The sequence below is a fragment of the Pseudopodoces humilis genome, chromosome 5, assembly GCF_049639895.1.
Source record: "Pseudopodoces humilis isolate 2021_Gansu_Grassland_sample_001 chromosome 5, ASM4963989v1, whole genome shotgun sequence".
Lineage (NCBI taxonomy): Eukaryota > Metazoa > Chordata > Aves > Passeriformes > Paridae > Pseudopodoces > Pseudopodoces humilis.
Genome location: NC_142204.1, coordinates 29,844,755 through 29,861,673, shown reverse-complemented (window position 1 = coordinate 29,861,673; position 16,919 = coordinate 29,844,755). Strand labels below are relative to the sequence as shown.

The 16,919-nt window shown below is 39.4% G+C and overlaps 2 protein-coding genes across 13 annotated transcripts in view; one reads left to right on the top strand and one right to left on the bottom strand.

Moving 5' to 3' along the window:
- The first annotated feature begins 7,077 nt into the window (after positions 1-7,077).
- On the top strand, positions 7,078-14,924 carry MRPL42 (mitochondrial ribosomal protein L42). 2 transcript variants are annotated; one of them, XM_088055538.1, is made up of 6 exons: positions 7,078-7,192; positions 9,064-9,218; positions 11,017-11,080; positions 12,040-12,124; positions 13,395-13,558; positions 14,807-14,924. In XM_088055538.1, the coding sequence occupies exons 1-6, from the start codon at positions 7,113-7,115 to the stop codon at positions 14,850-14,852; spliced, it is 594 nt and encodes a 197-aa protein (XP_087911664.1). In that variant the 5' UTR covers positions 7,078-7,112; the 3' UTR covers positions 14,853-14,924. The 2 variants fall into 2 exon arrangements, with proteins under 2 accessions (XP_087911664.1, XP_014104511.1); XM_014249036.2 differs by lacking the exon at positions 7,078-7,192 and adding an exon at positions 8,441-8,780.
- Positions 8,968-16,919, bottom strand: part of LOC106628036 (uncharacterized) — a 23,630-nt gene continuing 15,678 nt past the window's right edge. For 7 of the 11 annotated variants that reach the window (XR_001331238.2, XR_001331237.2, XR_015772545.1 and 4 more), the window contains one exon: positions 8,968-9,195. The gene's annotated coding sequence lies outside the window, so the exon portion shown is untranslated. The other 4 variants (XM_014249030.2, XM_014249031.2, XM_014249033.2 and 1 more) reach the window with 4 other exon arrangements.

Below are 16,919 nucleotides of genomic sequence, written 5' to 3'. Positions count from 1 at the left end.
GCGAAGGGCCACAAAAGTGATGACAGGTCTGGCACATCTCTCTAATGACGAGAGAGGGACTGGAGAGAGGGAGCCGGGCCTGTTTAGTCTAGAGAAGAAAAGACTGATAAGAGATCTCATCAATACCTAAAAATGTTTCAAAGGTGTGTGTCAAGAGAATAGTGCCAGGCTCTTTTCAGTGGTGCCCCATGACAGGACAAAGAGCAATGGCCATAAACTAAAACACCAGAAGTTCCACCTCAACATGAGGAAGAACATTTTGGCATTGAGGGTGGCCGAGCACTGGAACAGGCTGCCCGGGGAGCTTGTGGAGTCTCCCTCTCCGGAGGCATGCAAAACCCACCTGGACACATTCCTGTGTCGCCTGCTCCTGGTGACCCTGCCTTGGTAAGAAGGTTGGAAATAGGATCTTCCAGCCCTAACAATTGTGTGACTCTATGATCTTTGTCTTAATAACACCTGGCTAGTAAACCTCCGTCTTTTTCAGCAGAAAAAGGAATATTGTAAACATTGGAGTATAATTATTGCACAAGGATAATAGGAGATTACTACAGCTGCATAGTAATAGCAACATCTAAGAATGTGCATCACTATTTATGGGAAATAAAAGCACAGAAAGATGAACTAATTTCCCAAAGGTCACTCAGCAGGCCAGCAGCACAGCCAGGAATAGAACCCTATGTACATACAATTCCCTGTCAAGTGTTTTCTTCTGGTTTAAAACGGGCCTTGGCTTTAAGCAGGACGTAATTTCTGTGTACTCTGGTAGACAGTAAAGTTCTTTGGCAATGGCAAATCTAGGAGAAAGACTCCATGACTCCTACACTTACTTGGATATTAAAGCACCTTCACTGGGCCATACCCTCAAGACAAAACTAATTGGAAGATGCTGTCTTTTGTTACAGTGCATGCTGAATTACATCTCTTTCTTTGTTTCTGCCTTCATCCCTTATTTTTTTATTTTTTCTCTCTTTTACACTTCTCCCAGAATACTGTCCCTTAAAGGACTGGTATACATGCAAGAAAACATGGGCCAAAAGGTGAGTGTACACTCTGTGGGAGTAAGATGCCACTCAGTTTCTTGCAAGTCTGTGAGATGCAACAACAGAGTGAAGCATAGTTGGCTCAAATATATGCTCATCAGTGTTGCATTCACTGTCCCCTTTCAAGTGTGGTAGACCATGAATCTTGCTTCAGTTGGAAGTTGCAGCACGTCAATCTGGCTCATTATGTTTTGACAGCTTTCATTGCACAAGTGGTCTGTCACATCCTGGGAGTTTTCATTACACCTGTCCTGGCCTCTTTAAAAGGCTTTTGAAGTCCACTTCATCAAGAGACAACAGTGAACAAAAACATTGATTTCTGTTGTCATATCTAGATTTAGATATATTTAGAAATATTTAGATTGTCCCCCTAAGCCATTTTAGCTCCTAGAAGGACTGTTGCAGAGATCCCTGAATATCCATATCGGGCTGGAAAAGCCATCCAAGCTGGCTACTCCAGAATACTGACTGTAGACTGTCACTTGTAGTCCCCATTCAAATGGGCATTCAGCCCAACTCCACCAAGGCTTGCCTCCACAGTGGTTTTTGAGTGAGAGTTTCATGTCAAGGGCTCACTACTTTTTATTTGCATTGCTGCTAAAGACAGCTGCTGCCCTCCTCGTCTGTCTCACTGCTGTTCCCTCAGCTCACATCATGATCTCACTTAAGATGAGCTGATCAAAAACCATAGATGGTTCCCAGGTGAGCAGTGAGCTGCTGTGAACCACAGGCAGCCACATAGATGTACAGGTGAGGCATAAACAAGGGGATAGGAACCCATGCCTGAGAGTGTGAGAAAAGGATTTTCTGTAGTTCCCTGCATTAGGGATAGTGTGAAACCACATACTGAGGTTAAGTTAGACCAAACAGCTGAGTCAATGTGTTAAAAAGAGGGCTTCTTTTTCCCCTTTCCCATCTCACTCCTTCTGCCTTCCTTCCTTACACATGGCATTTTCCCTGCTGTTCATTCTGCTGAGCTGATGCAATACACTAACTTGGCAGAAAAACAGTCATTCAGTCTAGTCTTCTGCTGGACTGGTGAATTGGTTTGTCTTACAGTGGGGTCTGGGAAGCCCCACACAACAAAAGGTAATAGAAGTGGGAGTGAAATTGCACCCAAGTGAAATTGCAGTATCCCTGAGGAATTAACACAGTTTTGGATTCCCCTTAGCCTTTTGGAGAAGCTGCAGGCAGCACTGAGGTTCTGCTCCCTTTCCCTGCCCTATATTCCTGATCCACTCTTGCCATTGGTATGTATCTACTGGGGTATAGGGGGTTGTTGTTGTTGTTGTTTTTTGCTAAATTACCCTTCTGACCAGCTCACTGAGACATCAGAGCTGGCAGAAGAGAAGTAGCAGAAAACAGTGAGATGGTGCACATGTAGGACCACTCCCTCCCACAGCAGTGACCTGTTCTGTTGGCTGAGCTGATCTTGTCCCCCTGCACCACTGCAAAGGCCAGGTTGGAGAGCACAGTCTTCCTCCCACAAATCTGTGATTATCATACCATTGCTGGGATTACAGCGGTTCCAAGAACAAAGCTAGGCAACCACCTTATTCACCAACGAAGTGTTCTATAATGCCACTATAGGCAGGAAAGGTGAAGAAGTAATTGCAATTAGGCAATTAATACGCCCAGAACAATTCAATACAGCTGCTGACCATCTTCCTGTGACAGCTTCTGCTGTCATTGAATTACTCACTGAGTGGGTGCATCCAGGCCAGCTGAGCCTGAGGCTGACTAATCTTATTTCCTCCTCCTATCCCTCTTTGCAATCTTATAGTTTTACTGTAATTACAACTCTCTTTCAAATCCCAGATTCTTTATTTTTGCATAACAGCATTTCTATATTTTTCCCAAGTATTGTAGAAAATCTGTTCTACAGCAAAAACCAGATGTATGTATGTACACATACAGAATGAATGCTCACAGTAACATCCAAATTTTAGATTAAAAATGTTCAGTAAATAGCAGAGTAATTTCATAAGAGTTGCTGTGATGGCTTTGTACAAAGGGACAAAGTAAGGCACAGAAGTGCAGTGTTTTTCATTTAGCAGTAATTTAAAGTGTCACTGGACAATTTCAAAATTATCTGAACTGGCAGGACTGGGTGAAACTATATTGAGAGAAGAAAAAAAAACCCACCAGTTATATGTTTTACCAACTTAGAACATCAAAATGTGATGCTATGAGTAGGAGCCTTCATTGTAGCAAATAATTTTTGTTTTTTTCATTAAGTGGCTGCTTGAATAGAGACATTATTTCCTTGAACTATGGTAATCAACAGGAGCACAAATTATTTAGGCTGCATGTGACTACTGAGGCACTTTAGTTTTGTCATCTGTTATTTACAGTTGCAGCTTCCTCCTTACCAGTAACAGGATGGACCAGTGATGAGATGGTGTGAGATATGATAAAGAATGAAGAGGCCCTACTGACACAGGCTTGACTTAAAACATAGAAATCTGTCTGTCTACAACATGACTGGAGAAAACTTGAGAATTAAGACCATAACTAAACTACAGTGTCTTATTAGAAATTTGATTCCTACTTTTATCGGATAACCTCATAGAAATTAAGACACAGTATTTCAGGAGTGGAGGCCCATTCATCCCCATTGTTAAGACATAACCTTTGCAACAAAATACATCCATCCATTCACAAATTCAGGTCCACTTCTAGGTATGATTGTGTAGTACCTTGCCAGTTTAAAAGGAAATAAAGGAAGCCAAATGCTTATTCCTAGGAATATTTTCTATGAATACAGAAATAGAATAGGTTTCTATGAAAAAAATAAATGTGCATTATATTCAGTTTGCCAATGATCTAGCCTGAATGCTTTTTCTAAGTAACAATTTCCTAAATATGCCACTGCAGCAAAAGAGCTAGAACAGCCAGGTCCCAATTTTCCATTTCTCAGAAAGGCTGTGTATGTGTGTGTGCAACTGCTCACACAAAACCCACGCCAGTACAGATGATAGCTCTGATTTATAAATTTGTTCTTCTAAAACAGAGCCAACTAACATAGTCCTTCCCTCATCACTACATAGCGTCTGTGGCCTAACTATAGCTCAACCATCTGATCAGTTAGAGCACTTCCTGGAGAAGTTAGTAATTGACTATTGGAGTAAAAGCAGTTTAATGGTTTATCTTCAGTAAGAGAGCAACCTGGAAACAAAACTTTCCAGCTTTCCAGAGACATGAAGTCCCAGAGGTCTGGAACTCAGCATTAGTCCCTCCATAGTATCTCCACAGGTAACGGGGAGAACAACCTTCCTGTTGAGCCAATACAGACTGAGCGTCTCCCCCTTTTGCTATCTACAAGCTGCTGAGGCAAGCAAGGGCCTTGGCAGTTATTAATAACCCTATCTCCAGACATGCTGGAGAAGTGTGTAGTCATGCTTCTGAGCTGTCCTTAAGCAATTCCCATCTCCCTTTAGAAAGCTGTAATCTGTCAGAACATGCTGCTAAGAATACACTTGCAGAACATTATGCGTCAGGGAGGGAGTAGACCTCATCTACTATCTCCTAAAAATCTTTTTATAGAAACCACCTAAAAATAGCCTGGAAGCCTAACAGGGTATGTGGTTCAGTTTTTAAAAAGTAAAAATAAAGTTCTGTGCCTTCTATTGCAACTTTCCAGGACTAGGATTTAAGTTACAAGATTTGCCATTATGGGGATGTTCTAAAAGTACACATTTCCAGAATAAAATCCTTACAGAAAAATATACATGATTGAAAACAAGCAGTACAGACTGTAGCTTCAAATTAAAGATTTGTTGATCTTTACAATCTCATTAATGAATTAGCTTCTTAGCGGTTAACAACTCAATGCCACCAGCCTATAAAATCCCACCATTAGGAGACTTGTTAGTGACATTCACCAGGAAATTAGAAACTCTACTTTTTCAAACTTCTGTCTGAGGAGAGCACACATATCTGCAAGTGTGTGTCTGTATGCAGTCCTCAGGAAGTACATATGGCACTGAAGAGTAAAAAATTGTCTTTATTAAAGCAAAACAGTTATTAAAGGAAACAGTAAGGTCGGAGCACCACACAAGTCTTATATTGTAATCATGACTAATATACTCAAGCATATCAAGTTTAGTGTTTTTTTAATTGGGTGACAATTTCTAAGGGACTAGGGAGGTTTTTAATTTTTTTAAGAGTTGCAGGTCCATATAAAGAAGGTGAAAAAAAAAGTGTCTTACACTGAAGAAATAAATAGGTGAAATTTATAGTTGTCTCCAGCTGTGAAAGGAGTTAATTTCAAGTTTTCCTCTACACACCAAAGAATTTTTGTCTCCTGCATGGGTGAACAATACCCTTTTGAGAAAGCAGCTAAGAATCAGAGTTGTCAACCACAGTCATCATCATCATCCCTGACTTTAGGCAATCTTTTAAAGAAGCTATGACAATTAATTCATCTTCTAGAAAAGTCAGAGAAGATTTAATTTCACTTAGTATTTCCTAGGAAGGAAATCAAGGCCTAATGTGCTTGTCAGAGGTTCACACACACACACAAGTAACACACATTGCATTTGCATACAGGTGTGTCACACTGCAGCCGACCAGGAGTAAGAATCCTGAGCAGTTCTCACATTGTCACAAACTCCTCCTGTTAAGACAGACTTTGACATAACTGTTTACCCCCACTATGCATATGGACAAGATTTTCCTGAAGCTAAGTCTTTAAATAAAGATTCATTCCTTTCTTTGAATTTCCAGAGTGTACTTGTTTTGGACAGTTTATTACCATTTTATTTTTTAAGCACTGTCCTTGGGTTTAAAAATCCTCCAAGTGTTTTATTTGTCCATTTGAACCACTGTCTTGCTTGAATTGTATAGGATGCTGTCCTCATCCTAGTACAAGGATTTCCTTGTGGGAATCACGAGCTGGTACACAGCAGAAAATACACAGAACTGTATTGCTTCTGTTTGGTGCATGAACTCAGATCCAATGCCTCTGTATCTGAACACAGAAACTTGCTGGAATGAAAAAGTGAGTTTATCTCCACCAATCTGGAGGAGTTTTGTAGTGAAGCTATGATTTCTCACCTTGGTTGCATCTGTCTAAGGAGTATGTAAAATATTTTGGCCCATCTCTGTCCCCTTTTTCTATGGTGTAATGAATCTAATATTGCAGGGAATCCCAAAATGGATGAATTCCATCTTCCTATGTATAGAAAAATATTCAAGAAGAAATCTTTGTCAATGCTACTGGGAGTGGTCAGCTCTTGACTACTGATTTCTGGCTATACTTCTGCTATACTGCTGGAAGTTATCAGTGTAACTACAACTCTGCAACTACAGACCAAAGTTAAACATTGCTGAAATTGTGGGGTTTTCACTGATGACAGCACAAAACTGCAGTACCACAATCAATGACCAGAAAACATGCAATCATTGGAAGATATCTGGAAGAGGTTGCAGCCTTTCAAGAGACACTCCAAGAGTCTCCAGAAGGGTAATGCTGTGGCAGGAATGGAGACACAGTCTGCTGATGTGACTTAGAGGCTTCATAGATGTGTAAATGCCTAAAGTGCTGGAGCCATTACAGATACTAGAGCAGCAGGTCAGACAATTGATTTTTGTCTTCTTGTCTTTTATCAATGTTGTGTAAATATAACCTTGTCTTTGAAACACTTTGCGACTCAGTCTATGAAATAAGTACAGCAAGTAGCCCCAGAGCAGCAGTTTGCCTGGGACATTCAGGTGAGTTTTCTGTATGCCTTGAATATTGGAAACATGCAATTTCATCTCCATGAAATCCACAGGCCTTCCCTGTGGAAGAGCATTACAAGTACTGTGAAGATCTGGCTGACTGAACAGAGGAAGCTACTGCAGCCAACTGTGTAATTTAACCTGGAAAGCAAGCAGGCTATGCTTGCAAGCTTGTGAAATAACCAATAATGTTAGAAATGTTCCTCTGAATTATGGGATTAGAGGGGATTATTTTGCAGCTAATATAAGACTGTGGCACATTGGCACGCTCCCAGGACCGGCAGGTGCACTGCTGCCTGTTGCTGGGGAGTTGTGCCCTCTCCCTCAGCTGAACAGCTGCTGCCAATGACGAGGTTGCCCCAGTGCCTTCACTGTGGGTTTGAGGTCCCAAAAGCCTCCCAGCACAGGGACCAGGGGAGCGAGCAGTGAGTGTTTGACCAAGGGTCCCTATGAGGAGTGGCTGAGGGAGCTGGGGGTGTTTAGCCTGGAGGAGGCTCAGGGGAACCTCGTCATTCTCTACAATTTACCTGAAAAGAGGTTGTAATGAGGTGGGGGTTGGACAACCTATGACAGTGTTGTCCACAGTGGCTAATTATTGACTTGTTGCACACCAGGGAATGAATCAGGGTTTTTGTGGACAGCAGCACAAGAGGAAGCAGCCTCAAGGGAGGGGAGGGTCAGGTTGGACATCATGAGAAATTCCTCCACAGGAACAAGGGTTAAACATTGGAACAGGCTCCCCAGGGAGATGGTGGACTGACCATCACTGGAGGTATTCAAGAAATGACAGGACATGGCACTTACTGCCGTGGCTTAGGAGTCAATGTGTAGATGGCTCAAAGATTGGACTGGACGACCTCAGAAGTCTTTTCCAACCGAACTGATTCGGTGAATCTGTGTTTGTGCGTCCGCTTGCTCCCCGGCCCGGCCTACCCTTCCAACCACCACATTATTGCGGAGCGGCTCCGTGCCGGAGCGGCTGAGGGCGGAAGGGGAGGTGGCTGAGGGCGGTGCCGGTGCCCCTCACGGGCCGCACTGCGAGTCCCGGCGTGCCGCGCGCTGAGCCGCCGCCGGAGCCGGAATGGGCGTGCGGCGCCGCTTCCGCCGGCGGGGCTGGCGCGGGGTAAGGCCGGGAGAGGCTCTGCGCGCTTTCGGAGGGGCTGAACCCTGTGCGGAGCGCTCAGGACTGTTATAACGGGTACTCTGTTGCTTGCTTTGACGGATTAGTGACCTTTTTTTTTAAATGCTAAATATCTTCTTTAATTCTGTGCCTCAGGTTTCGTGTTCCCGCGCGTTGCTGGCACACGCGTCGGAGTTTCCTGTGCCCTGTCTCAGGGATGGGAATGTTGCCATTCAAGCTGGTCCTCGCAGTGGGTGGGGCTGGGAACGGGCTGGTGCCTGACCCCTGTCCTTGGACCGAGATCCGCCGCGTTCCTCGCACCCTTTTTGTTAATGAGCTTCTGAGGCCAAGCTGTGAGCAGCTCTGTGGGTGTTGGTGGTACCCTAACTTGAGCAGCATTGGCACAGATAAAAAGAATGCTGAATATGTCGAAATTGGAAAATGCACATTTCTGGTGATGTTTTGAAGCACAAAATACGAAGTACTTTTAAAGAGTTCTTGTTACTTTTTTTTTCTTTTTTTTTCGATCCCTAAACTTTTTTTTTTTAATATCCCTAAACTTTTACATTTTTCTAGGTTTCATTATAAGTTTCTATTTAAAGCAATTATTTTTCGCTAGACAATGAAAACATAAGATGTCTTTCTGCTACTGCGAAATTTTGGATAACATTTAAGATATTCTAAATGGTGTTTCTGGGTTTTTAGGTGTATTGCTTTTGAGATGGATGAAACCAATTAGCTGCATTTAGAGAGGTTTTTCACTACAGCAAGTGGAGTTTATAAGTACTTCTATTTTTGTACTGGGTGATGATATTTATATTGTGAACAAGAAAAGCACATTTCATGAGCTATTTTATGGAGCGTGCAGAAGGAAGGATGCAAATTTTAGGTGGGTGAGTACCAACAGAAAAGCCTGTGAGAATACACAGGCATGGGAGCTTTTCTTTTAAGCTGAACCTTCAGAGACTCTCAGTAAATAAAGTCTTGTGCTACTTTTGACTATTAAGGAGACAGGTATCATTATCTTAAGTGATAAGGACTTCTTATCACAACGATTATCAAACAATTGACAATGAAGAATTATGTTGCACAGATTTTATTTTTCCTTAAGATTTAAAAGAAATTTAATTGTTAGTCTTTTGTAGCCTGAATAGTTATGAAACTGGTTTCTTTCAGAGGGTGTTCTGCAGAGAAAAAGAGTTCTTTGAGTTCCATCTTGTCCAGGACTGGTTTCCTCTCTGCTGTCAGCATGGCAATGTCACTTAGATCTGCATGGTCCCACCTCTTCCGGATGCGTTCAGTAGCAACCTGTAAGCAGGTCCCACTGCAGAGTAAGTAATGACGTGGAATTGTGGAGGTCCTATATTAAAATTTGTTCCTTGAGAGCCTCTTCCTGTACTGTTTAAAGTAATGGAAGCATGGAAGTGATTTTTCTATTTGAACAGAATCTAGTCTATTAGTCTGTGTTCTATTCTAATAGTAAAGGATATCTTTATTTGTTTTTTTCTCTTTTTGTGCTTTTAAAGCCTTCATGGTCCAAATAGGATGCTCCCCAAATTTATAGATTAGCTTGTAAATACTACCCCTTTTACCACTGATTATGATTGAAGATTTAAATTTATTTTTTCAGACTTAGAAAAGTGGTGAGAAAAGGCTATAGTAAATTCTCATTACCTAATATAAACAGAGAACAAATAGAAACAGACAGTACTATTTCTTAGATTTTTGTCCATATTTTAGACATCAATAGGAAGACATAGGGAAGATAGTAAAAGTGGTACAAAAGACAGTAATGGAGAAAATAGAATAGACATTTTACATTTTAGAGGTAGGTGGGCAAGGTAGGGAAAAAAAAATTAGGAAGAAATACTTATAACTTGCCAAAACTTGACTGCTTAATACCTAAGAACAGTTTCATTAGAAGAACTGAAGTGTGAAAGTGCTAACAGTAACTCTGAATTTTAAGAATTTGCATCTAAAATATTTCTGAGAGGAAAATAGCTACAAACAAAAGTTTCTTCTTGGTTTTTTCAGCCTTTGCAGTCTTGACACAATGAATGCTCTCTTGCTCTGTCAGGAGCATCCATGAAGAATCCTATTTGTGTTAAAAGGTGGTCTAAATAAAATAATGCCAGATAAAGTTGATGCCTTTTTATGACTTAAGAGAAAGCTCAGAACATGTGAAGACTTGTTTCTTGTGATCACAGTTCTGTTCTAAAAGCATAGTTGTTGAAAAGGCTTCACTGGACACAGAAACTTCCACATGGATTTGTGTCATGTTCCGGCAATAAAGGAAGTGGGTTCTCAGTGGAAATCAGCTCCAGGCATGTCCCACGCCCACCTGAGGCATGCATACCTGCATTGTTGTGGAAAGTAATGCCTACAGGATGATTCCCATGTGAGGGGCTATTGGACACCTTATATTAGGCTTGTGTTTGGACTCTATGATCTTAAAAGTCTTCTCCAAACTAAGTTATTCTATTAAAAAAATGGGAATCAAACCATGGGGAAGGGACTTGGAGTGGTCTGTGATCCAAGCTCCTGCTCAAAGCGGGGTCAGCTCTGCAGTCACATCATGTTGCTCTGGGCTTGCGGAGTCTTTGAAATCTCCAAGGACAGAGAACTCACAAACCTGCCTGGGTCTCAATCCCCTGGTTGGCTGTCCTCATGAGGAAAACATTTCTCTACATATCCAGTCAGAGCCCCCCTCCTTTTGATCTTTATAATAAATATTCTGTGATTGAAATTATGATCTTCCCTCTAAGCTATAAGGTAATGTTCTTTACATATATAAAAGATATTGCCTAATGTTGAATTCTATAGGTATTTTGTTCATACAGTGATTTTACTCAGGAAAACAGTACAGCTAGGAAGGTAAGTATAGGTTGTAGCTGCCTGCATACTGGTTTGGTTTTTTTTTTTTGTATTTATTGCACTGCTAGAAAGCTGTGTACTAAAATGAGCTTGTATTTAGACAGTGTTTGGGTTATGTTAATCTAAAACTGAATATGATTATTATCCCTGATTAAGACTTGAAACAGAATGAAAATTGAAAATGTAAATATTCTTAATTTGGTACAGCTCTGCTTGTTTCTACATCAGAGTTCTTTACTTGGGTTTTTATTGCAGATGGAGCTGTGTATCATGCTTGCCATAAATCTACATTCTCAGTTCTCCCTGAAGACTACAATTGGTATGTAAACGTGCTTTGATGTGTGGCCTTTTCATGTAATGTTTATTCCAGGGCAACTCTCTGTTGTGAAGTCATCATATTATAGTATCAAACACATCTATTGCCAATATGGGATATATGTAATGATTTTAGCTGAAGTAAAAATTAATGATAGTAATGATTGTGAAGTTAATGTAATGTAATCCAGTTTCAATATAATGAAAAGTCATTCAGGACTCATTATAAACATGTTGATGACCCCAGTTCCCCTGCAGTTTTGTTTGTGGAAGAGCAAAATTAGCTTAGAGTAGTCATTTCCACTGATGCTTGTTCAGACAAAGTCCAGGTATATTTGTGCTGCTGCATGGGAAACCTGTGTAGAAATAGGAAAAACTGATATATATATATATATATATATATATATATATATATATATATATAGTGAGAAACACTGAATTCATGTCATCCACAGTTTTAGGAATCTTAATGTGTCATGGGAAGGGGAAGAAAAGTGAGAAAAGTTATATTCTCACAATGAAACTCTCAGTAAGTCTTCTTGTTCAGCATTTTTTATGTAATAGAAAAGATGAAACCCCAAACCAAGCTTTGTTTGCTGTTACTTCATTACAGATGCCATGCATCTTGTGAAGGCATGTTGTCCTAGAGATCATTATTCTCATCTGTTTAGAGTTTTATATGCAACTATTTCAGTCTTTTAAGATTTTTTTTTCCAAATCATATTTCCAGCTATTTTAATAGTTTATTTTAGCCCTTTTTTTCTTCTCCATTGAAAAAGAAAAAGGAAGATAACTGTGGAAACAAAATATTGGAGGTTTGGGTCAAATATTTATGACTCTTATTTTATAGAAGATTATTAAGGATTCATAAATGCAGGGTCAAATCCAGTTTTCTTTGGGACTTGGGCTTCTCAGTTGTTCAGTACTTCTGAAAGTTATGAGGTTTTTTTTTTATTTTTATAGCAAAGTGGAACTTGCAGTGACATCTGATTTGAAGACAATTGTCTGCTACCACCCTTCACTTGAGATTCCATATGAGCATACAAAAGTATGTCCAAGTGTGTACATTTATATTTCTTACTCTTGTAAAGGCATTTAGTAGTTTACAGGTTTGAGTCTTGAGCATCTTTTTAAATCTGAAATACTTTTTAGTATGTGATCAGCACATCTGTGAAGTAAATGACTGATGAATATAGCTGCTGCCACAAGGAGGAATTTACTCTTAGTTGAATTGAGGGAAGGTTGCAGAGTGAGAAGAGCTCAGATATCACAGCATACAGTAGCTCTAGTAGAATTGAACAAGGCACTAGAACACTTGTGTACTACAGAGAAAGTAGTGTCTGTCTACATGGGTACTACGCAGAGAGGATGATGGGAACACAGGTTATGGTTCACATGTCCTACTGGGCAAGAGAATACAAAGAACTGCTGCTACTATTTTCAACACAAACTTTAAATTCCATTCAGCACTGAGTTTGCAAAAGCCGCAAAGAACTTTAAATACTGATTTTTATCTATCAGTATTACTTTCAATGTGTTCTTCACATTGACGAAAGTATATCTAGTGCTGTGGATTAACACCTAGATAAATCTTTTTAGTGTACACTTTTTGTTTGAATTTCCAGTTCTCATGTGCTAGTAAAATACTGCAGCTGGCAGCTGTGTTGCTGCAGTACCCAGTGTGAAATTTCTCCATTGAAACCTAAATCATTTTAGCACTTTTTGCCTGCAGATTACCTAGCAGTATTTTCAAATCTCTCAGTTACACATACCTCAAGAAAAACTTGTGTAAAAGGCTAAAACAAATTAAAATATTTCTAATAGTAGTTACGTTTCCAATTGAAAACAAACAACTTGGTTTTACCTGTTGCATGAAAAATTAGGAAGTGATATTCTTCTCAAAGGTACATGTCCTCTAAAAGATTTTTAGCAATGATGATGGTTGCTATGAATTCTGACTGGGAATAGTGTGGATACTTTTGTCTTAGTAGAATTGAAGCTGATGATTCAGGTAGTGAATTGTAGGATTGAGATCTGCAGTAATGACTACAAGAATGCTGGTTTTAGGGGTAGGGTCATCAGCTGTAGCCCCTAGGGTAAGAAGATACGTATAGACATCTGCTCCACGCTGCTGTGGTTTCATTCAGGGTGGGAAGACAGGGATAATAAAGAGTCAGTGCAGTTGCAGGTATTTTTCTACATTTTTTTGGTTTCAGCTGTTAGATAGCATTACAGATTACTCTAATGTAGCTTGTCTTTTTGACTTTCTCAATTAAATAAAACAAGCAGAAACAGGATATACATTACTGTTTTGCTAGCCCATACCACGGCCAGATCCGGTGAATAATAAAGAAGAAAACCTCGATCAAGTTTTAAAATCCAGATTGAATGAAAAAGAGCTAAAGAACAGTAGAGGTCCTACAATTGAAGAGCTCAGCAAAATGTTTTACACAACAAAACATCGCTGGTATCCTGTGGGACAGTAAGTATTTTCTTTTTGATTTGTTTGTTCCTTTTGGAAGTAAAGGGACATACAGGAATAATTTAATTACCAGATTCAGCCTAGGATGAGTAATGTCAGACAAGGTACCTCTAGCATTTGGGCTACTTCATAAAATTTTCAATGCAGTGTTGGGTAAATGGAAGACTGTATTTTATAAGGAGGTTTTTTAAACACTGCTCCTTTGGTAGCCTTTGCCACTTTTTTTGGTAAAATATGTAATAGTGTAGAAATTTTTCATTCATCCAGTTAGCTACTGCTTCGAGTCATTTACTAAAGTTCCATGACAGAATCTAGCATGTAAAGTACTCTCAATGGACATAAGCAAATACAGCTTGGAAGCATGCATTGCCTATTCCTTAGTAACCTCAATGGGATGATTCTCAGACTTGAGAGTAGTAGAGGTTTTTCATTTGGAATGGTGAAAAGTGCTCTTTGTTGTGCCTCGTATTCAGAAATTGAGGAGGAGGAAAGATGTATATATACATGACTGAGCTTAAAGAGGAACTCTGGACATTCAGGTATACTAATGTAAACAAGCAGCATTCTGGTGGGTGTTACTCCTTTCCACTCCACAGTATGCCATCTTTCAATAGCTGCTAATTTTATAGCTATGGAGACATAACACAGGCAAATTTTTTTGTTGTTGTCCACAGAAAACTAATTAATTTGCTTTGGGAGTAGATATAAGGAATGGAAAGGTAGGACTTTTATGACCAAAGGGTAGCTGTCACTTTAATGAAGATCAGACAGGATCTGCCTTGTTTAACAAACATAAATAAGAGGAAAGTGTGGATCATTTTTTGTTCTGAAGAATTTGTTTTTTAGTTTTTCAGCAAAATATTACACTATTTAACATAAAGTCTGGCACAGCTCCTTTCAATATCTTTGTTCTATAGCAATCATTTTAGCCAAAGGGAAGGCTGACCATGTAATAAAATTAACTTCACACAAAGGATTAAGAATAAACAGCAGCCTTTGTGCCTATTCAGCTGTAGAACTGATGGGATTATTGCGTGCTTGTAGCAGATGTAGCAATAGAAATGAGTAGCATTATGTAACTCCACAAACAACAGAGTGACATCTAAAGAGTGGTGATGGATTGTGCTCATGTATCTCGTATTTCACTTCCTTGTGTAACCTCAGGTCACTCACTGGGGGCAGAAATACCACAAAAATAAAGGCTGTCCACAGCTTGCATTCATTGCAACCTTTTTTTTTTTCTTTTAGGTATCATAGAAGACGCAAGAATCCTAATCCTCCTAAAGACCGATAGCAAAAATAACTTCTTGTTCATCAGGACTTTGCTGTTAATTTTGATTGGAAATAAAAGTTATAGGAAGTGTCACATTTGGCTGTAACAGAACATGCTTAATTTGATTTCAGTGTTATTTTCTACTAAAAACAACAAAAGGCCACTGACAAAACAGGAAGTCAGTGGAAGCAGTTGTGCATTCCTGGTCACCAAATGGACTAGTCTTAGAACAGGATGTAAGAGGGCTGGAGTGCTCTGATTAAATTCAAGAGGTCAGAGGCTCATCATTGGTCAAGTGAATCCATACAAGTCTTGTGTCAAAATGGGAAGTCTAGAAATGGACATGTTAGGGTTTGATGGTTTTGAGTAGGATAGTATTTTTTTTTTTCTTCAAGGAATCTAGTAACTGCAGGTGAGCTTAAATACTGAAGTATTAATGAAATAGTATTTATGAAAAATATGAGGTATTTGTGAAAACAAAGTTTTCCTTCTGTTACACTTGCAAGATACCTGGTTCCATGTTTAATTCTACATCAGCCAAGTGATTGTATTTAAGCCTATTGTTGTGTATGGAAAACTGGCCAATTTGGTTAGTTTTTAGCATCCAAGATACAGCAACTTGCCCTTCCTAAATCATCCATCCATTTGATATTCTCAAATATCAGAACTGTACGCTTTTGTGGTTCATGGGGGGATTTTTTGTTTGTTTAATCCCACCCTACCTACCACCCAGTGAGGATGCTGTGTTCATAAGTTGGAATAGCTGTATCACAGCAGAAGTTGTTTATATCAGCGAGGTAATCACCACTCTTTATAGAGTACCAAGGAGGAAGGATTGACCCTTTATTACATAAAATGCTTTAAACTAAAAAACTTGGTCTGATTCTACTTCATTGCTTTAGCAGTTTGTAGTGCATAAATGTTACTTCCTGTTGTAATATTTTGTCATGTGGCATTTTTTTCCTTCAGGAAAAGGAAAAAAACCTTTGTTCCAGTCTACAGTTTTAGGCATCAGCCCTCTGATAGAAAGGGCTAGCTCAGAACATTGTGCCACTGCAGAGATCCCAGTGACTTCATAAAGCCTTCTTAGTAGATCCTTCTAAATAATCAGAAAATAATCTCATATACATCATATTTTTTTATTGCATTTCTGTTGTAAAGCAATTTGGATAACCTAGGAAGGGGTTTGTTTCTTCTGATAGTCTAGTGTCATTTTGCCAGTGTGTGTTTTTCTACAGATTTTGCTAGAAGTTGAGTACCACTCATCTTCTCAGTTGAGAAGCTGAGAAACTGTTAGTTTCTAAAGATACTATTGAACAACCTTTTTTCCCTTGAACATCCTTTATTTGTGAAAAAAGCAAGATTGGATGTGTGTAAAAAAACTGCCTTTAAATACCTGTGGAAATTTTTACACAAAACAAGTGTCAGTGCATTTTTAACTGAATGCTGGGTAGCTGATAATGGTTTTTCATGGCAGAGCATGAAATCATTTTGCTCCTTTGCTCTGTTGTGCTTATAAGATATCAGAGTCCATGCTCAAGCCAACATTAGCCAAATTACTGTGGCTCCCTATTAATAGTATGTTGCTCACATAATAAATCTGCTGTTGTGAAGTCATGTCTGTGGGGTCTCTCTGAAGGATGGCTGCTTAACTCTGTAAGTTCAATCACATGAACGTAAGCATGGCTTTTTCTGCCAGAAACAGTATTTTTTTAATAGATTGTAGTAATTTGTAGTACAACAAATTTTGGTACGTCCATCAGTTTGTGGTCCCTGGTAAGGACTCGTGTATAAGTGAGCTTACATCTCATGTAGTTTTTTATTCTTTTCCAATGCATAAAATTGAGTCCCTTTTATTTTTGGAATGCTGAGACCTAATTTGTCACCATTTGACTTCAGTGTAAGAAGAGATATCCTTGGACTAATTTAAACTTATTTTCTCCCAATGTTTTCCCCATATTTTTGCTTACTGCTCCTGCCTAATGCTGCTAAGAAATCATGCTTTACAGACAAACCTTCAGTTACGACATTTGTCTGTTCTTGCCTATCAAACTCTGTTTGTGATCAAGCATCCACAATCACTGTAGA